Source organism: Apodemus sylvaticus, chromosome 3 (assembly GCF_947179515.1).
Source record: "Apodemus sylvaticus chromosome 3, mApoSyl1.1, whole genome shotgun sequence".
Lineage (NCBI taxonomy): Eukaryota > Metazoa > Chordata > Mammalia > Rodentia > Muridae > Apodemus > Apodemus sylvaticus.
In genome coordinates, this window is record NC_067474.1 from 5,375,769 (window position 1) to 5,396,854 (window position 21,086).

Below are 21,086 nucleotides of genomic sequence, written 5' to 3' on the forward strand. Positions count from 1 at the left end.
TTGCACCTGTCTCCTGAGTGCTGGTTAAAGATGGTCACCACAGTGCCTGGCTTTCAAATGTGGGCTTTTCAACAAACTTTTATCATTAGAAATTTCAAGAAAAAATATAAATCTGGAGTTTATAGTATAATGAGTCTTCATGTATTTATTATATGGGTGTTCTAGGAAAATCCAGTTTTAAGAACATTGTTTTCTGACCCAGCAAGACAAAATGCTTGAGGAAGACATTGTAGTCTGAGGTGTTCAGAAATCCATTTGCGTCTCCTCCTCTTCCCACTCTCACCAGTAAGCAATGATGTCTCTGCCGCTCACTCCCGTCCTGGGGCTGCTGAAAGGCTAACTTGAAGCTAAAAGTTATCCAGTCATCTCTACGTCTATAGATAAAAGAAGTTCTTAGAATGGAGTCTGGATTGTGATTCTAAGAGTCTTCTCTTTTTTTTTTTTTTTTTTTTTTTGAGCCAGTATCTCACTTTGTCCTTCCAGCTGTCCAGGAACTCAACTGTGTGGCCCAGGCTAGCCTTGAACTCACAGAACTCAACCTGTGTCTCTCCTGAGTGCTGGGACTGAAGGTGTGTACTACTATGCCTTGCTAACTAAAAGTCTTTTTTAAGAATCTGGAAATTCATACTTCGTGCTGGTTTTGAGATCATTTTCATGGTTGTTGTTGTCTATAGAGTGGTCTTGTTTGGTGTTCAGATCTTTAGCCACAAATCCTGTGGCATCAAAAGCACCTAAGAGGTTGTCTTCAGGAATGTCAAAGTGGTGGTGGGGGGCGCGCCTTTTTGTTATCCCAGCTCTGCGTCAGTGGAGGCAGGCGGTCCGGAGTCCAAGGCCACCCTTGGAGAACTCTGTTTAGCCTAGGTTACTAGAGACGCTGTCTCAAAACACCAACCAAATGAAAAGATTCATTAAAATGCTTAAAACATAATAAATTTTATTCTTAAAACAGTCTAGCTTTAAAAAGTCTCAAGAATATGCTGGGCATGGTGGCATATGCCTTTAGTCCTAGTACTTTCAGGGCTGGTAGGCATATTTCTGTGAGTTCAAGGCCAGCCTGGTCTACATAGTAAATCCCAGGTTAATCCAGGGCTGTATAGTGAGACTTTAAGTGAACAAAATAAAATCCCAAGAACCCATATTTCCATATTGTGGCAAATGTGTGTTAATGTCTGGCCTTCCCGGGAATATGGAAGGACATTTACAAGAAATGCCTGTGTTCTTCCCTTCCTGCCCTGGAGCAGTGTCTCCTTCTCATCCAGGCTGTTGAAAGAAGAGAAAATGTCAATGCTATCTCCCGAGATCAAATTTGAAACTTCTAATGTCACCAGAAGCTCCCTGGACAACTGCTTTCTGTTTGAGAGCAGTTGGCGGAAGGCAGTTTTGGAAACACAGAAGATGAGGAAAGGTAACTCCATTTCAGTTCTTATTCTCCTGGAGGCGCGTAAGCACAGTGCGTGGGATTTACAGATATTTATTTCTTCCCTTAATCAGTCAAGAGAGATTATGTAACTCCTATGGCTTATACTGGGCTAGTATATGAAGGTTATAGAAAGGAAAAGTGGGGCTGGAGAGATGGCTCAGTGGTTGAGAGCATTGGCTGCTCTTCCAGAGGTCCTGAGTTCAATTCCCTGCAACCACTTGGTGGCTCACAAACATCTGTAATGGGATCTGATGCCCTCTTCTGGTGCATCTGAAGACAGTTACAGTGTACTCATATAAGGAAAAAAAAAAAAAAAGAAAGGAGAAGTGGGAGTAAGATTAATATTCTGTGAGCAATGAAAACACATTTTGTTTATTGACTTATAATTTTAAATTGTTTTGTCTATTAATTATATTTTTATATTGTTTGAGACAGTATCACTACAGGGTCCTAGCTGGCCTGGAACTTGCCGTGTAGCCTGGGCTCACTTTTTTTTTTCCTAACAGGATTTTACTTACCTTAGGCTAACCTTGAATTTATCCTGTAGTCTATGCTGGCCCTTTAATTCCTGACCTTCCTGTGTCCACCTTCCAAGTTCTAGAGGACAGGCTCGGGGCACTATGACCTTCCAGGCTTTTTGCCTCTTTCTACCTTCTACTTAGTGCCTTTGTTTTTATTACTTTTTAAGATGTGTGTATATTGCTATGTATCCGAGTGTTTGTGTGCATGTATCTATGTGTACCAAGTAGTCCTGGTACCTATGGAGACTGGAAACGGCTTTGTGATCCACTGGAACTGCAGTTGCAGGCATTCTGTGCTGCCATGTGGGTGCTGGAAAAACCCTGTTCCCGTGGAAGAGCAGCACATGTTCTGAGCCTCCGGGCTACCTCTCTCTCCTCTGCTGTGATTTCTTTACTTGGGGCTGAGGAAAGGACTCAGCCAGTAAAACACTTACAGACAAGTTCAGGTCCAGAATGCATGAAGAGGTCAGGAGGTATGGTGGCCTCCTTACCCCATCGTAGCTGGGAGGAGAAAGGTAACCAGCTGGTTAGCCAAAGCAGCTTAACTCTGGGTTCTGCCTTAATATGTTAGGTGAAAGAGATTGATAAAGGGACCCAAAGTAACCCATAGTGGGTTTCCATATGCACACACACAGACACATATGCACACATACATATAGATACAAACACAGACACATACACACACATGTATATACCATACACACAGATGTACATGCACACACATGCAGACACACACATGTATGCATTATACACAGAGAGACACACATTCACACACACATGCATACATGCACATACACACATGTATATACCATATACACACAGACACAGATGCACACACACATGCATACACGCACATACACATGTATACACTATACATATACACAGATGCACATACACACACATGTATATACCACACACACACACACAGATGCACATGCACACACACACACATGTATACACCATACATGTTGTATTCCATAGCTCCCTGCAGCTACTACGAACTGGGTTGCTGGAACAGAAGCTGAGGGATAGATGGGGAAGGGCTGAAAAGAACAAGGCCTGGACGATTCTTTACTGATTGAGGCCCCAACTTTAATGGCAGTCAGACCTTTTAACAGTTTGGGTATGTCCCTCCTCCCAGACTCCGGGATGAGTTCCAGGGAAGTGTCTGGTGGTCCTTGGCTCCACTACTCAGGCAGCTGGGTGGGTCACCTGCTTAATTCAGGAATTCATAGACCTGGAGGAACAATGAACTTAACCTTCACCCTGAGCTTCTCTACCCTAGGATAAAAATTCCTGCTGTAACCTACTTCCCTATTATGCCCTATCATCCTGCCTGAAGCCAGGGATTGTCCTTGGCTAATGTCAAGTTCCTACCATGTGGCATGATACCCCAATGTGGCTCTGTACACATACACACACATACACATACACACACATGTATATACCATACACACACAGACATACGTGCACACACACACACACACACATACACACACACACAGGCAGGCAGTAAAAAATAGCTAAACTTGAAGCTAAGCATAGTGGAGTCCACTTGTGATTCATCTCTTCGGAGGTAGGAAAATTGTTGCAAGTTCAAGTCTAGCTTGAGCTACATAGAGGCTTTGTCTCAATTAAAACCCAAAACAATCAAACCAAACCAAACCAAATCCCAAGAAAAAAAAGAGTTGACAAAATGTGAAGTCGACAGAAACAATCCGGATACTTCGTGTCGGGTGTTTACAGACTTGCTTTGAATTTTGTGGAGAGAAAATTCAAATCAATGCCAAGGGTAGGATTTTAGAGGATTGTGTAATTTTGCTTTGTGACTGTTTACACAAAAGTAGGATGGGTCAAGTAGCAAGCAGTGCAGAAGTCTTGAAAGTGACTTTATCTAAGCATGATGCCAATGTTCTATGAAGTCTGAATACAATACAATAGGAATATAATGAATACAATAATAATAATGATATAATAATAAAATAATAATAATAATAATAATAATAATAATAATAATAATAATACAGCGAACTCAGCAGAACAGCCTCCTCTTCTGCCACTGCTGCTCTTGCTTTGGGTTTGGTAGGGAGGCGGGTGACCTTCTAGGATGGTGTCTAGGGTCTCTCCCGTTCTGGGAGATCTCTGTTACAGAGCTGCTTTCCAATCCTTTTGCGCTTTTTATTTTGGAGCCAGTGTCACTAAGTTGCCCAGGCTGGCCGTGAGCTGGCTTACACTCTGGACTGGCCGTCAGTTCATGACTCCCCTGCCTCCGCTTCCTGAGGCACATACCCGCTCCCCTCCTCTCAGTTATCCACCTCCACGTCCACTCCTCCCTGGGGTCAACAGTGTGAGAGTGACAGGAACCTTCCTTTCTTTCATTACTGGTTGATTGGCTTTGCGGTACTTTGTGTGTGGTAGAAGAATTACGCATTTAACCAAGATGATTATATGATTTTTTTTATCACAATACACCATAGCATTTGGTCTAGAAGAGCCCAAGGAATGTCTCAAAATGCCATATTTACCGGAATTGTCAAAGAGCTTAAGTTCATCTCCACTGGAGGCTCATAAGCGCCTGCTGCACACCGAGGCTGAGATCCCTCCGATCAGGTAGGTAACTTGGTTTTGGCTCCCTTTTGTTGAATATTTGTTTGTAAGTAAAGATGTTGAAGGTAGACGGCTTTCAGGGCTAATAACTGATTCTCGCTTATTGAGTTTTTTCATATAGGATTGAATTTTTATTTTCATGTTAGTTAGCCATTTCATTAAAGTTGATGAATTAGGCACTTTTCTGTCTTTTTAGTGACATCTTCAGAAAGGATTAAAGGATTAAAAGACTCCCCACCGCCTCCTTTTAAGTATATTGATTTTCCAGGCCTAGTTCAAACGCATAAGCGCAGCAGAGGGGTTATCCACGACAGCCTTCACTGAGCCGCTGCACTGGGTCTCCGACACCCAGCTTTCTCTGGAAGGAGAGCTGTAGCCCTTGTAGATTGCCACTACAAGCTTTCCTGGCTCAAGAGCTGAGTCTGTAGCTCCGTGACACAATGCCTGCAAAGGATTCTAGGCCCCGAGTTCCCTCTGGAAAAAAATCCTAGCTATCTCTGCATATCTGTAATCTCAGTACTTAGAAAGCCTGAGACACTGGGCGGTGGTGGCGCACACCTTTAGTCCCAGCACTTGGGAGGCAGAGGCAGGCGGATTTCTGAGTTCAAGGCCAGCCTGGTCTGCAGAGTGACTTCCAGGACAGCCAGGGCTACACAGAGAAACCCCCGTCTTGAAAAAAACAACAAAACAAAACAAAAAACAAACAAACAAAAATTGTAGTGCTCTTGGAGGCTAAGGTAGGTTTGCTATGAGTTTAAGGCCATCCTGGGTCCGGGTCACAGCATGAGTTCGAAGGCTAGCTAGAGCTACATAGAAAAATCTTGTATCAGGAAGCAAAGCAAAACAAAAGCAAAACAACCAGCCAAAGAAACAAAAAACACTCTACAGTCTAAGAGGTGGCTCAGAGGTTCCAGGGACCTGAGTTTGAGTCCCAACACCCACCTTAGGCAGCTTAAGGTTAAGGTAGCTTAGGTTGCCTCTGACTCCAGCTCCAGGGGGTCACATGTCTCTGGTCTCTGCACACACACACAGACACACATACATACACACATACAATTAAAAATATATATTAAAAAACAAAAAATAATCTGGGCGTGGTGCTATACTCCTTTAATCCCAGAACTCAGGAGGCAGAGGCAGGCGGATCTCTGTGAGTTCAAGGCCAGCCTGGTCTACAAATTGAGTCCAGAAAACCAGTGCTGCTTATACTGAGAAACCTTGTCTTCAAAAACTAAAAACCAACCAACCATCAAAACAAAAACATGGATGTATCTATGGGTTTTTCTAGGCTTCTGTGTTATTCACCATTGAATATTTATGACCTAGTTGTTGGCATGATAAACATAATGAACTTGGGGTAGGGGCAAGGGGTAAAGCTTTTCATTTTACACTTTCAGACCATAATCCTTCATTGAGGGAACTCAGGGTAGAAACGTGGAGGAACCTTGTTTACTGGCTAGCTCTCTGCTTACATTCACCTACTTTTCTTTTAAAAATTTGTATTTTATGTTTCTGAGTGATTTGCCTGCTTGTATATATGTGTGCTACATGCAGATCTTGTATCCTCAGAGACCAGAAGAGGGAGTTTGAATCCTTGCAACTAGAGTTACAGATGATTGTGAGCCACTGTGTGGGTGCTAAGAATTGTATCCAGGTTGTCTGGAAGAGCAGGAAGTGCTCTTAGCCTTCTAGATATCTCTTCAGCCTCAGCTACCTTTCTGATACAGTCCAGAGCTACCTGTCTAGGACTGGTACCATTCACAGTTAGCTCTGCCCTTCTCTATTAATTAGTAATTAAGAGAATGGCTGATAAATATACGGCCTAACCAGATGAGGAAGTCCTTCAGTTAGGGTCCCTCTTTCGAGGTGTGTCTCATTAAGAACCAACATTAGATACCACAGATTAATATTTGTTCATTTGACCATCTTATAAATAAAAAGAAACATGTGAGTTATAACTTTTTTAAGGAGATTTAGATATACAGATAAATATCTGGGTATGTTGTTTTTGTTTTTGTTTTGTTTTTGTGCTAGATTATAGGCATGAACCAATAGCTTTGGCAGATTTACATTTCCGTATGATCTTCCTACTACAGTGAACTTTAAAGTCATTTACCCACAGCCTGCATGCAAGACTGGGATGTTAGATTTGGTTTTTGTTTTTCCAGTTGTCTTTGAAACTCATGCAGTAGACAGAGTGGCTTTGAACTCACAGAGATCACCTACTTCTGTGCCCTGAGCACTAGGATTAAAGATATTTGCCACTGTTTGCTTTTGTGCTGTTGGAGATTGAGGTCAGGGCTCTGTGAATGCTGTGCTAGTAGTCTACCACTGAGCTATCTTCCCAACCCTAGCTTTATTATTTTGTTTGAGACAGCAGGTTAGCCTCTAATATAGCAGAACATTAAGTGAACTTAGGGTCTCCTGTCAAGTTCTATAGGCATGTGGATTACACTTTTTTTTTTAAAAATAGAGAATATTTTTACTGACTGGGTGGTGGTGGGACATACCTTTAATATCAGCACTTAGAAGACAGAGGCAGGTAGATCTCTGAGTTTGAGGCCCTCCTGGTCTATGGAGTGAGTTCCAGGACAGACAAAAGCTACACAATAAAATCCTGTCTCAAAACCCAAAAACAAAAACAAAATTATTTTATGTGTATGAATGTTTTCCATGCTATATGTATATATACCACATGCATGATTAGTGCCTGCAGAAGCCAGAAGGTGGGTCGGATTTCTTGGCCTTGGAGTTAGAGAGTTGTGAGTGACCATGTGTGTTGTGGGAATCCAACCCGGGTCCCCCGCAAGCCCAGCAAATGCTCATGACCGAGGAGCCTGCTCTTCAGCCCGCAGCTTTATTTCTTGAGTTTCTCAAATAGGATTGCTGTTAGCTACTGCTGACATTAATTTTGAAAGAATAAGTAGATAACTAGAGGATATTAGTGAAAAGTGAGCCAGTCTTACTCATGTGCGTGTGAGTTCAGGCGCCCAAGCCACCTCTCCAGCCCCCTTGCACTTATTTTAACCCTCATGTGACATCGTTTAACAAGGTGAGTTTTGGTAGAACACATCACATGCTTACCAGATGCCAGAGCACGGGGAGGGCCATGTCCCCAGAACAGGGGCAAACGAAACAAACGAAAGCCTAACCAGCCAGGGGGCACCGCTGAGGGCACTGCTGGCTCCCCTCGCGCCCTTCACAGTCGCAGGCTGAGGGCTCATATGCCATTGTGTGACCGCCCCTAATCTTTAGGATAAAGAAGACCAAAGAGTCATGCAGCACGGCAGCATTTCAGGAGAAGTCAAAAGGTACGCTACCCTTCACTGCTTCCGCTCACCGGTTATCTTTCTTTCTTTCTTTCTTTCTTTCTTTCTTTCTTTCTTTCTTTCTTTCTTTCTTTCTTTCTTTCTTTCTTTCTTCCTTCCTTCCTTCCTTCCTTCCTTCCTTCCTTCTTCCTTCCTTCCTTCCTTCCTTCCTTCCTTCCTTCCTTCCTTCCTTCCTTCCTTCCTTCTTTCTTTCTTTCTTTCTTTCTTTCTTTCTTTCTTTCTTTCTTTCTTTCTTTCTTTCTTTCTTTCTTTCTTTCTTTCTTTCTTTCTTTCTTTCTAACTTTTACTTTTTGAATAGGGTTTTATTAAGTAGCAAAGATGGCTTAAAACTCACAGTAATCCCCTGCCCCAGACTTCTGTGAGCTGCCATTATGTGTCCAAGTCCCATGCGTAGCTTGTTAATGTTTGTGCTAAGCTCTACTTAGTTGGTAAATTTGATGGATCTGAGGTTCATTCCACACACTTCTGTCCTCTCAGGACCACGGCCAGGCCTTCAGCATAGCTCCCGTGGCTGCCTTAGGAGCCTTGCCACTGGCCTTCTTAGTTTAAACCTCTGCATGCATTCTCCACCTCTGTGTACACTCCTGCCTAGTCAAAGAGGCTCCTCCTCCTCAGCACAGACTGAGGTGTGAACTTAGCACTGAGCTCTTTACCACCTTTCCTGAGTTCTGTTCTGTCCTTATCTTCTTTTAAAAAATATGATTTTATGTGTGTGGTGTCTTTGCCCGAGTGCATGTTGTGGTGCAGTACTGTGCACCATGTGTGTTTAGTACACTCAGAGGCCAGAAGAAGGCATCAGATCCTCTGGAAGTGGAGTTACAGACAAGGTGTGAGTTTCCATGTGGGTGTTGGGAATCAACCTGAGTTCTCTGGAAGAACAGGCAGAGCTCTAGTCTACTGAGCCATCTCTCCAGCCTCCTCCTACTCCTCCTCCTCCCCTTCCTCCTTCCTCCTCCTCCCCTTCTCCTCCTCCTTCTTTTTAAGATTTTTTAAATTTGTGTTTCTTATGTATATGGGCACTTTGCATGTACATCTTTACACCAGAAGACAGACAACTGTGAGCTACCATGTGGGTGTTGGGAATTGAACCTAGGACATCCGGAGGAGCAGTGAATGAGTGCTCTTAACCACAAAGCCGTCTCTCCAGACCCGGCGTCTCATTCTTATCTTCTACAGATACTGCAGTGACATGTGTTTAAAATGAATTCTGTATACTAAACACATGTCACTGCAGTATCTGTCTATATCACAAATGTTTAGAGCGCCAAGTTGACTAGTAAGTTAGTTTCTTTTCCACACACCATTGAATATTTCTATCATATTTGGAGGGAGAGTCTGTCCTTAAACCAGACATTCCCAACTCCTCACTTCCATATGCTTGATTAGAATTTTGTTTTTTGAGAGCAGACACTAAAAAAGTGTGCCGAGTCAGGTAACTTAATAGCACCTATAAGATGTAGAGAAGGCTCTGGCAGCTTTGACGTCTACATTTACTGCCTCCCCTTCTGTACTTGTTAAATTTGGGGACATTATGTTGAAGTCAGTATATACCACATGTGACAGAAAACACATATCCGACATCTGAGCCCTACATTAAACTCTCAGCATTTTCCTGAAGTAATTATACCCAAAGTTAGTGGTAAAGTTTCTTGAGACATACTCAAAAGTTTGCCATTTTTTAAGTATGTTAGAAGTAGGCATTGGCCTTTCTGGTAATTTCTAGGTATGTAGGCAACGATTCGGTGGTGTTTGTGGGCATCAGTGGTACCACATGTCATGCCTCACAAATGTCACCGTGCCTTCTGAGCCCAGCTCTCACAGCTGGCTTTCTTCCCCACAGGCTGTGTCTTTAGTGACCCCTTCCCGGGAGCGCCCTCTGACTTCTTACAGAGGCTCTCCAGAATGGCCATACTGGAGTATGACACTATTCGCCAGGAAACACACAAGAAATTGAGGAGAGGCAAGAAGCGAGATCTCCGAGACTGCTAGTGGGTTCCAAACCGCGATGCTCTCTTCCCTGGGTTTATGGTGCACATTTGCGTGTTTCTCCTGTTTCCTTTCACTTGTTTGATATGTGATATGATATACATACAAATGAAATGTAAATAGCAAATAAATATTTTATGTTATATATGGAATGGTTTGTATTTTGTTGACATGGAATTTAACTTTTATTTCGATTTTACTTTTCTTTTTGTTTTGTGGTTTTTCGAGACAGGATTTCTCTGTGTAGCCCTGGCTGTCCTGGAACTCATTCTGTAGACCAGGCTGGCCTCAAACTCAGAAATCCACCTGCCTCTACCTCCCAAGTGCTGGGATTAAAGGTGTGTACCACCACTGCCTGGCTACTTTTTAAAATTGAACATGAATATTTTATTATTAAAGCAGGATGATTTTACTTTTAAAATAAAAAGGGTACTGAGTTTTGAACCCAAATCTCTGTGTGTGCTAGGTAAGTTCTCTACCCATTGTGCTATGTCCTCCATCAAGAAGCCTTTGGATTATGAGAACACAAGCATGACAGAAACTGTGTTCCCTCAGCTGCGCTTACGTGCTTTCTGATCTAATCCGATAAATGCCCTTGCGGGCTTGTCTTTGCAGTGGGCTTTGCTAGCTGTTCTAGAAGGTTCCAGGAATGGTGCCATACATCTCAAATCCCAACATTCCAGAGGCTGAGGCAGGAGGATTTTTGGTTCTGTACTACATACATAGTGAGGCCCTGTCTCAAAGCAACCAAACAACCAAACGAAACAAATTCAAGTATAGTAAGTGTTATTGGCATTGGAAGGAGATCAGCAGGGCCTGAGAGAGCCCAGTCGGTGAGGATGTTTGCTATCCTTCAAAAGGACCCAAGTTTGGCTCTCACAGCAGGCTGCTTGTAACCACCTATTTCTCCAGGACCAGCGGATCTGATTCCCTCCACAGTCACTTCCACAGCTGTGGCACACACCCATATAGATTTTTTTTAAATCTGTTTTTATTTAAAGCAAGAAAGATCAGTGAAAGGGGTTGTCATGTTTGGAAGCTATCATGATATAAATATTCAACCAGATGAAGAGGACTCACTAGCTTAGTTTACTGATGAAGTCTAGATGGCTAACCCTGCCTTTGCTTACAAGGCAACAATGGCTCTTCCAATAATGAGCTTTAGAGTAGGGCAGAGGGGCACACATGGGTAGTGCCCCCTACATTAGTCACCCCGCCTCAGGACCTTTACTACCAGGCAGAACAGTATCTCTCCATGGTTTAGATAGATGGATCTGTGAGGGGGGAGAAGGGCGAAAAAAGATTTACCCCCTGTTCATGGAGAAGCTCTAGCTCAGAGAAAAACCCTTCTCTAGGAAGTCTGAGGAATGTGTTTCCCTGAAGCCAGCATCCATTGTTCTTCTAATTTCCTTTGGGCTACATAGTAATGGACTTCTAGTTGTTCGCTAGTGTTTATGTATTGAAAAGTTCACGTGAAACAGTCTAGGTTACCAATAACTCGCTCTAGAGAGTGTGGCTCACAGTCTTCTGGGAGTTTAGGAACCAGAAGACTGTGGTAACCATCAGTCACGGTAACCATCAGTCACGAGAACCCCCTGGAAGATGCGGTGTTTGAAATGAGCCTTAAGATGAGAAATGTGGGAGAGAGACCTCTCTAGAAAGCTGGGGAAGCATAGCTGAGGCAGACCTGGGCACGATAGAGAGAGCAGGCATTATAAATTCACATGCCTGCAGGCCCCAAGTTGTGTGTGTGTGTGTGGGGTGTAGGCAGACACGGGCTGCAGATGGAGCTGGGACGCCATGGACAGTGGGGGTGGGGGTGGGAGGGGTGGGGGTGAGGGAGGAGAGAGGGAAGGAGGGAGAGAGAGAGGGAGGGAGAGAGAGGGAGGGAGAGAGAAGGAGGGAGGGAGGAAGAAGGAGGGAGGGAGAGAGAGATGGAGGGAGAAGGAGGGAGGAAGGAAGAAGGAGGGAGGGAGGGAGGGAAAAGGACGGAGGGAGGGAGAGATAGGGAGGGAGGGAGAGAGGAAGAGGGAGGGAGAGAGGGAGGGAGGGAAAGAGGAAGAGGGAGGGAGAGGGAGAGGGAGGGAGAGAGAAGGTGGGAGAGAGAGGGAGGGAGAGAGAGGGAGGGAGAGAAAGGGAAGGGGAGGGAGGGAGAGAGAAATGGAGGGAGAGAGGGAGAGAGAGAGTGAGCCACTATGTTTGGCATGGGCTTCTGAAACTCCAAAGCCCACCCCACAGTGAGACACCTCCTCCAACAAGGATACACCCTCTAATCTCTCTTAAGTAGTTCCGTTCTCTAACAATCAAGCATTCAAATATTTGATCTGTGGGGGCCATTCCTGTTCAAAGCACCACACACCCAAAAAGTATACAGAGGGTCAGATACAGAAGAACTAGGACTCTACCCACCCAGGATTGAAATGCCATATACATAAACTCTTTGGAATAATAACTGAAAAAGTCTTCAACTTATCATACCAAAAGACATACCATGATGATTTGAGCGTCCCCCTCTTACAAGAGGTCATCAGGACCATTTCTTTGTCACGACAGATGTGATGGACTGTTGTAATAAGTGTAGTCAAATACCATAGCTGTATAGTCAATCAAACAGACAAGCTCAAATTTAGTTGACAAATATAATCATGGTTCAGTTGATTAAAATTTAAGACTACAGCACCGTGGAGCATCTGTGCATATGGAAGGGAAAGCTGGGGCTACTTACATAGATATCGTGTCTGCCCTGCCCTAGCTCCCTAGAAAAGAAGTCAACTTAAGACAGGTCCAGAGTGGAGCGTTTTCCTTTCTTTTTAAAAGATATTTATTTCTATTTATCATGGAGCTGTGGGGGTGTTACCCCACATGTGAGCAGGAATCTTCAGAGAACGGAAAGGGGTACTGGATCCCCTGGAGCTCGAGTTAGCCATCTGATGGGTGCTGTTCCAAACTCAGGTGCTCTTGAAGAACGGCACACACTCTTTCCTGCTGAGCCACCTCTCTAATAAACAAGATGGGTTAGTGCTATTAATTACTTGTTTAGCCTTGAAATATAACTAAGTTTGTGCTTTTATTAAATCTTTTTTTTTTTTATCTTTTCTGCCTGTTTTGAAACAAGGTTTCATGTAGCTCAGTGTGATGGCTTGAACATGCTTGGCCCAGGGAGTGGCACTATTGGGAGCTGTGGCCTAGTTGGAGGAAGTATGTCACTGTGGCCCTTAAGACCCTCACCCTAGCCAGGGCGGTGGTGGCACACACCTTTAATCCCAACACTTGGGAGGCAGATGCAGGTGGATTTCTGAGTTCGAGGCCAGCCTGGTCTACAGAGTGAGTTCCAGGACAGCCAGGGTTACACAGAGAAACCCTGTCTCTAAAAACAAAAACAAACAAACAAACAAACAAACAAAAACAAAAACCCCCCTCACCCTAGCTGCCTAGAAGTCAGTCTTCCACTAGCAGCCTTCAGATGAAGACGTAGAGCTGTCCGCTCCTCCATCACCATGCCTGCCTGCACGCTGCCATCAGCTCCGCCTGCACCATGCCTGCCTGCACACTGCCCTGCTTCCCCTTGAGGATAATGAACGGAAGCTCTGAACCTGTAAGCCAGTCCTAATTAAATGTCATTTATAAGAGTTGCCTTGGCCATGGTGTCTGTTCACAGCAATTGAACTAAGAAACTCAGGCTGGCCTCAAACTTGGTATAAGGTGGAAGATGACCTTGAGCTTCTGACTTTTCTGTTTCCACCTCCCTAAGTGCAGGGGATGAAGGCATGTATTGTTAGCACACACGGTAATGGGTTCATTAGGCTAAAAAACATTTATAGACTACTACTTTGGATCACATTTGCCTTTTGAACATGATACAGACTTGAGAAAAACAAGTATGTATTTAAAATAGAGAAGGCACAAGTCACTTCCAAGTAGAACAAGCCAAGGTCTTAGAGCAGGGTGAGAGCCAACTTTAAAAAAATTATTTATTTTAATGCATATGGATGTTTTGCCTTCATGTTTTGCTAGGCACTGTCTGTGTGTAGTGTCCTAGGAGGCCAGAAGAGGGTGCTAGATCCTCTGGAACTGAAGGTACAGTTCCAGAGTCAGAGTCATGGGAGGCTACTTGTGAGTGCTGGGAGCAGAGGGCCCCATCTGCAAGACCAGTACGTGCTCTTAACTGCTCAGCCATCTCTGCAGCCCCTAGTGGCCAGCTTCTGTTACTGCAGCCATCACCAAGAGTGAGTGTTTGGTCTTTGTGATCTGTAAACTTCCTCCAGAGTGAGCAGTGCAGTCGCCATCTTGAGGATCTGCCCCATATAATAAACATTTAGGAAGGGAAGATGGAGTTGAGAACACTTCATTTAAAGGTTTGAATATGTGGTGTGTGTGTGTGTGTGTGTGTGTTTATGAGGCCAGTGCTCAAGGAGGGCAGAAGAAAGCAGTGGACCCCCTAGAGCTGGAGTCAGCCCCCTGACATGGGCGCTGGTCTCTGGTCCTCTGACAGAGGTACTCCTTTTTTTTAATTCGATATATTCTTTATTTACATTTCAAATGATTTCCCCTTTCCTGGATCCTCCCTCCCCAAAAGTCCCACAAGCCCCCTTCCATCCCCCTGTTCCCATTGTCTCTTTAGCCCAAGAGAAAAATTCTTTACACAAAATAGTTACTTCATCAGGGGACAATTCCTAGTCAGTGATAATTCCAAATTATTTTTTTCCTAAAAATTAGACCAATTTTCTTTTCTCTAATCCTTTCAAAACAAAGCAGCTTCCTCACATGTAATTTCTCAGTAAACATTTCCACTGAAAAATGATGCTTTTTCGAGTGGCTATGTTAGTTGAACTTGTTTATTCCCTCCCTCCCCTCCCTCTCTTCTCTCTCCCTCTTCCATCCTTCCTTCCTTCCTTTCTTTTTCCTTTTCCTTTTTTTTTTTTTGGGGTGCAGCAAACTTTATTGGTGGTATTCAAGAGAGCAGGGAGGTCTCCCTAGGCCCCTCTTTTTGTATTCCTGGCTGTCCTGTAGGCCAGCTGGCCTTGAACTCACAGAGTCATGCCTCCTTCCTAACCCAGTGGTGTGGCTAAAGGTGTGTGTCACCACCACTTGGCTAGGTCTTCCTTCTTCTGTGAGGACCTTCAAATTGACACATGGGTTCAAATCTCCCAGAGGTTCCTGTGGCAGTTGTGATTGCGAGTCTGATGCTAACGATCCTGATTATAGGCTGTTTTAGTAGCGATGCACTAGCAAGTCCTGCACTCAGGGTCACTGGATGACCCACCTTTTAAGTAAGTAGTTCGTGTCAACATCTTTTGCACTTGGGGTCACTGAGTGAACTTTTGAGAGTTATCCACATTTGGGCATTAGCTCACAGAAACTAACCTAATTGATTTGGGGTGCACCCTTGAACATGGGTAATAGCTCTGTGATCACCTGTATGCGACCTCTGTTCTGAAGAGAACCCCCCTTTCGTCTCCATGTCCTCTCCAGCAGGTGTGTTTCTAAATCATCAGCTTTTCCTCCCTTCTAATTTACTTATTTATTGCTTTTATGTGTATATGTATATGCTGGCTTGAGTGTGTGTGCACTAGGTGGGTGTATCTAGGTATGAGAAACACCCTTCAAAGCTTGAGAAATTTTGGAAAACATTGAGAGACTGAAGTAGGCCCTTTTCTTCCCTAAATATTGTTCTCTCCTTCAGAACTTGATGGATGTTTCCTGTCTTGTGCTGCTGTCAGCTGCTCGCTGGAAAATCTGGAGGGAAGTCCGTCTGCTCCTGCAGGGACTGCCTGTCCCTTTAATGACTGTTGAGAGTCCCCAAAGTTGTTGATGCTCAGAATGAAGCCACGAGGAAGGCATTCTTACTTATACTTTCTCTGCAACGGCGGTGACCGGCTTTCCTTGGTACTGTTAAAATATTAAATTCTCTGTCATTTTCATAATGCATGAAAAAGCATGATCTTCAGCTGAGATGCTTCCGGGGATCCACCTCCCTGGCATCAAACAGTAAGTTTCTTGATACAGTCCCCTGCCTTCTTCAGAGACGCTGCTCTGGAGTCCGCCCAGTGCTGTCATCTTCTGCTGAAATGAACCTCACTTCATGGTTTTACTTCTTGGTTGCGTCTGTTGGCTTTGTCCTTGCCAAAGCATTGGTCAGAATTCCCCAGAAAGTTTGGTTGTTTCTGGTTTTGTTTTGAGATAGACCAAGCTATTTGGGGTTCAGGATGACCTTGAACCACAGTCCTCCTGCCTCAACTTCCCAAATGCTGGCATTACAGATACGCAACACCACACCAGGCTCCTCACAAGGATAAAATCATCTCCTATGATCTCTTGAAAATTATTCGTCACTTTTGCCCGAATGTCTAAAGACTTCCTTGATTCTTAAAACTGAATCAGAATGGCTCAGTGTAGCAAAATCTCCCAAAACACAGTAGGTTGCTTCAAGGCCACAGACTCGGTCCTAGCTTCACTTTGGGGAGACTTTGATGCATCCTTGGAACTTCAACTCTAAAAGCCCCAGGGTTTTACGTTCTTTTTCCCTCCAGGAGCACAGCCTATCCTGATTCGGGACCTTCTTCATCTGTTGTAAATATCTAGAGGGGCAGAATAGGAATTTGTGACCATTTTCTATTTTTGTTCTGATTGCTTTAATCTGCGGACTTTTTTGTCCTTGGGCACATTCGTTGTTGGTTATTTTAGCCTCATTCTAGGTCAGCAATCCAGCCCCCAGCTGTGTTTCCTTGATGTTTTTAATTATTAATTCTGTAATGGTATCATTCCTGTTTTCAATTTATGTGTTTTTAGGTCTACAATTGCTGTTTATCTAATTCTTTGTGCAGAGATTGGCAGCCTACTTTTCTTTCAAAGTCCAGATACTAAGTGGGATTGACGAGACATCCATCTGGAGGCAGCCACTGAGCTGTGCCTCTGTAGCAGGAAAGCTATTGTAGATCATCTGTCAGTTGATTGGTATGATTGTGTGTCAAGAAAATTTTATTTACAGAAAAGGCACTAGCTAATTTATTCCTAATTGTTGAATGGTTTAGCACATAGTGTTCATTCAGTAACTGCTAGAGTGTTCCTCTTCCCCATCTTTAAGATCAGCTTTTAATTGCTCTCCTCTAGGGTTAGTGGACAATTTTTGCTAGGTGTGGATGCCTCTGCACAGGCAGGCATCTTGATTTAATAAGTACCGTTCCTTTTGTACGTGCTCATTGCACACAGGAGAGTGTGCAAAGTTCTTTTCAGCTTGTGTCTTACAGAATCTTCTCAAAATCCAACTGTATGATTCCTGGTCAGCTTTCTCTTCCCCATTCTATCCCTACAGCCAGATGCCTTCCCAGTCTCTCATCCCATGACCTTCTTATTTCATTTCAAAAGCAATAAAACAAGAATTACCATTTTCCCAAGCTATGAGACCACCTGCCCCTGTGCTCAAGTGTGTGTCTGATTCATAATCTGTGAAAACCCCATCTGCACGGCTGTGTTCTCTCCAGTAGTTGTCTCCTCACTGATGATGACATAGTCCAGATAAGAGATGCCGAGCTCTGTGTAACATGAGAGAGACAGGACCAACCAGTGGAGCTCTGATGAGTGAGGAAGAGATGGGAAACCCAGGAAGATGAAGCCAGCAGGGAACCTTTCCTTAGTGCCCGGCCGAAGGACACCTAGTCTTGACTGGCAGACTTCAACCACTGGCAGCACAGAGTTGAGAGGCCACTTTCTGATTTTTAGTCAGAAGCACATAGAGTCACTAAAGAACCAGACTGCAGGTTGGCGCTGAGCACACAGGAAGCTTGTGTGGAGGACTGCCGCTCATTGCTCTGAGCGGTCCGCTTTCCCTGGTGAGGCCCAGGTGATGAATTCCACGGGAGTTTGGCACAGAGAGATCTGGGACAAGCCACGAAAGCATAGCCAGCAAAGACCAAAAGTTAGGTGCTAGGGTTTCAGGCAGCAGAGCGGGTGTGTTTCTCTGTTGTACTTTTAAGATGGCCTTAGAGTCTGGAGGAAACTAACTTCAGGGATTTCTTGCTTTGAAGACTGGTCACAAAACTCAAAGGTAAAATCTGAATGATGAGTCATTGACCAATTGGTGGAAGGAGGAGCGTTCAGGGCCGCGGACTTCCCCTTGGTCCCAAGTGGGGTCCGCCGTTTTTTGTTTGCTTCCGACTGACAGATCTGTTGGATTACCAGCTCTGCTTCCAACTGACAAGTGAATTGGTATTCTCTGCAGTCTAAACCGGGTAGGGTGAGGGGGTTAAAGTGTGGGTGCTGGAGCAGGTAGGATATGGCCTCTGCTTGGAAGGCACAGGGGCATCTGATAGGAGTGTGGGGGGTGTCAAGGATTGGGAACCCACTTGTTAGCTCTCCATGTATGCATCCCTCTTGGACATCTGGGTGGGGAGCTGCCGGCTCACTTTCCTCCTTATTTGCTTCTTTTTCTGCAATCCTGGGGACTGAACCCAGAACCATCAGCACATTAGGCAACCTATATCCCTGGACTATACATCCTGACCTCTTTCTTTGATTGTGACTTCCCCACATCACTCCAACACACTTGTCTTGGTTCTAAGGTCCTTAGGAGATGAGAAGAGAGCAGCTTGGCAATAGCCTTCCTTTAGGGATAGACGTGGACTGTTCACAGAAAGCATCTGCTAGACAGTTGGAAGAATGGCCCCTCCCACGGCACTGTTTGATACCCTACTCAAACAAAGTTCCCTTTTCCAGGAGGATAGGGAAGGAGTCGCAGATGTTTAAGAAAATGATCAATTTCTCAGATTGTTAATTATTAAGCAGCAGCTCATAGACTAAGTGGCCCTTGCATGTCAAGTCCATATTAAACGCTAGAATGGCCTGAGTGGTGGCTATCCCTAAAGCTGTGACTCTGAGCTGACTTCCAGAACTTATAAATGTGATATTTGGGAAGGAGCTGTGTTCTGGGGCCAGTGATTTAAGGATCTAGAGACGAGACCATACAGAATTGTTGGATGTTCGAGGCCAATCTGGTCTACAGAATGAGTTCCAGGACAGCCAGGGCTACACAGAGAAACCCTATCTTGGGGGCGGGGAGGGAGGGGGAGGAAACAACCAAAAACAGAATTGTTGGATGGTCCCTAAACCCAGTAACAACTATCTACAACCCGTAAGAGAAACGGATGCTGAAGCTGAGGCAGCCAGCTGAAGGCTGACGCTGAGACCAAGGCTTGCCCCGGACCACCAGAAGCTGGAGTGGCAGGGCGTGTGTATTCTCTATTGTGCATGGAGGGAGCTTCAGCCCTGCTCCCAGCCTCTGCTGCTCTAAGAACAAATTCCTATGTTTTGTGCACCCTCGTTTGTGTCTGTGTGCTGTGACAGTGGGCGGAAGTGGAAATTACCACTTTGTGCGTCCATTTCTTACCCTTGTACTGACTGCTGAAGGGTTGTTTTCTCACTTTACAGACAAAAACCCGCATTTTGGTAGGTTACCTGAGTCCCAGCTACCAAAGAGTGAGTGGACAAGCACTTAATGGTGGGCCTGCCTGGATTCCAGGTACAAGTCCTGCATTGCAGTGTTGTTACATATATTCAGTCCACAGCATTTGACTGGGGGGCTTTGGGGAGGGGGCTTAGACTATGCCTGCGACCACATTCTATTTGGAGGGCTCATCTGTATCCTGCGGAGGGCTCTGAGAGGGTAAATTCAGACCCCCTACTTCAGAAAAGAAATAGCAATGTCATGAGACCCTTCCCAGGGTTAATCGAGCGTTCTCACCGGCTCCTTCACTCATCTTAGTCTGCTTTTGATGCTGCAACACAAAGCCTTTCCTCTCCATCTGGAGGGAGAGCTCAGGGTGCAGACTCTAGGCGTCTGGGGAGAATTTGGGCTTCGCGCCTCGGAGAGCGCCTTTAGGATATTTCAGGGGAGTGGACCTCTGCCTTCTCTTATGGAAAAAGGTAGAAGCATAAAAGAATGAACCCTCTTCATGAGGGACTAAAGCCCTTCACAAAGAATTAGCCCTAAATTAGGCACAGCAGCACATAGATGTAATCCCACCATTTGCAGTGCTGAAGTAGAGAATTATTAGTTCAAATTCATCTTAATCTCTGTAGTGAATCTGTGGAGACCTAGACTGCAAGATACTTGGTTTCTAAAGCAAAAGAGAGGCAGGCATGGTGACACATGCCTTTAATTTCAGCACTCCAGAGGCAGAGGCAGAGGCAGAGGCAGAGGCAGAGGCAGAGGCAGAGGCAGAGGCAGAGGCAGAGAGGCAGAGAGAGAGGCAGAGAGAGAGGCAGAGAGAGAGGCAGAGAGAGAGGCAGAGAGAGAGGCAGAGAGAGAGGCAGAGAGAGGCAGAGAGAGGCAGAGAGAGAGGGAGGCAGAGAGAGAGGGAGGCAGAGAGAGAGGCAGAGAGGCAGAGAGGCAGAGGCAGAGGCAGGTGGATCTCTGTAAGTTTCAGGACAGCCACAGACAGCCACATAATAAGACAGTGTCTCAAATAAAAGAAACAAAACAAACACAAACCAAAATAAAAACCAAAGGGGGCTGGCAGGGCCTGGACATGTCTCCTGGGCCCAACTCTCATTCTGCCCTGCTGGCAACACTTTCAAAGCCCAGAACACACAGGGAAACAGCACACACCACGGTGCCATTTGCCTGAGTCTTTGGATGAGGGCAGTGAAGAGTTCACAGATCAAATAGATTCCTGGTGTTGTTTCTGAGAGTAGGCCCCTCTCAGGACTTGGTCATAGAGAACATTTAGAAACCTCTTTTAGTTCCATAGACTTATACAATCAGCTGTATAAATGGAAACATTAACATTTCTTTCCTTTTCTTTCTTTTTTTCTGTCTGGATTTTTTTACATTTGAAAGTGTGATGAATCGTTTCCTTCTTGAGTGCTGAATAACTGGTTATCAGCCCGCAGCACCGAAGAGAAGGAAGCTGAGCTAAGACCTGCTTTACACTAAATATTTGTGATTCTCCCAGTGGTTCCTGCCTCTTAATGTATGGTGTTTTCAAGTCTGTGCCTTGATGGATGTGTCTGTTTGGAGAACTACAGACATGTCCTTGGTACCTGATGTTCCTACCAGGGTATTAAGCTAAACACAGAAAATGAATGCATTTGCGGCCACAGAAAGTTTACAGTTCTTGGAATAGGAGTTGACACGGACTCCAAACAGGGATGTGCTGGGCGGGTAGGTTTGGCTTCATCTAGTCAGTCTTGTTCATGTCATGGTTTTAGCTAAAACTTCAGTCTGCA

At 44.7% G+C, this 21,086-nt stretch overlaps 1 protein-coding gene across 2 annotated transcripts; it reads left to right on the plus strand.

The window, feature by feature from the left end:
- Positions 1 to 1,246: 1,246 nt before the first annotated feature.
- On the plus strand, positions 1,247 to 9,920 carry C3H8orf89 (chromosome 3 C8orf89 homolog). Of its 2 annotated transcripts, none has more exons than XM_052175402.1 (4): positions 1,247 to 1,405; positions 4,407 to 4,551; positions 7,804 to 7,859; positions 9,718 to 9,920. In XM_052175402.1, exons 1-4 carry the CDS (start codon positions 1,279 to 1,281, stop codon positions 9,864 to 9,866), a joined length of 477 nt encoding a protein of 158 aa, XP_052031362.1. In that variant the 5' UTR covers positions 1,247 to 1,278; the 3' UTR covers positions 9,867 to 9,920. The 2 variants fall into 2 exon arrangements, with proteins under 2 accessions (XP_052031362.1, XP_052031361.1); XM_052175401.1 differs by having other exon boundaries at positions 4,419 to 4,551.
- The last annotated feature ends 11,166 nt before the right edge of the window (positions 9,921 to 21,086 follow it).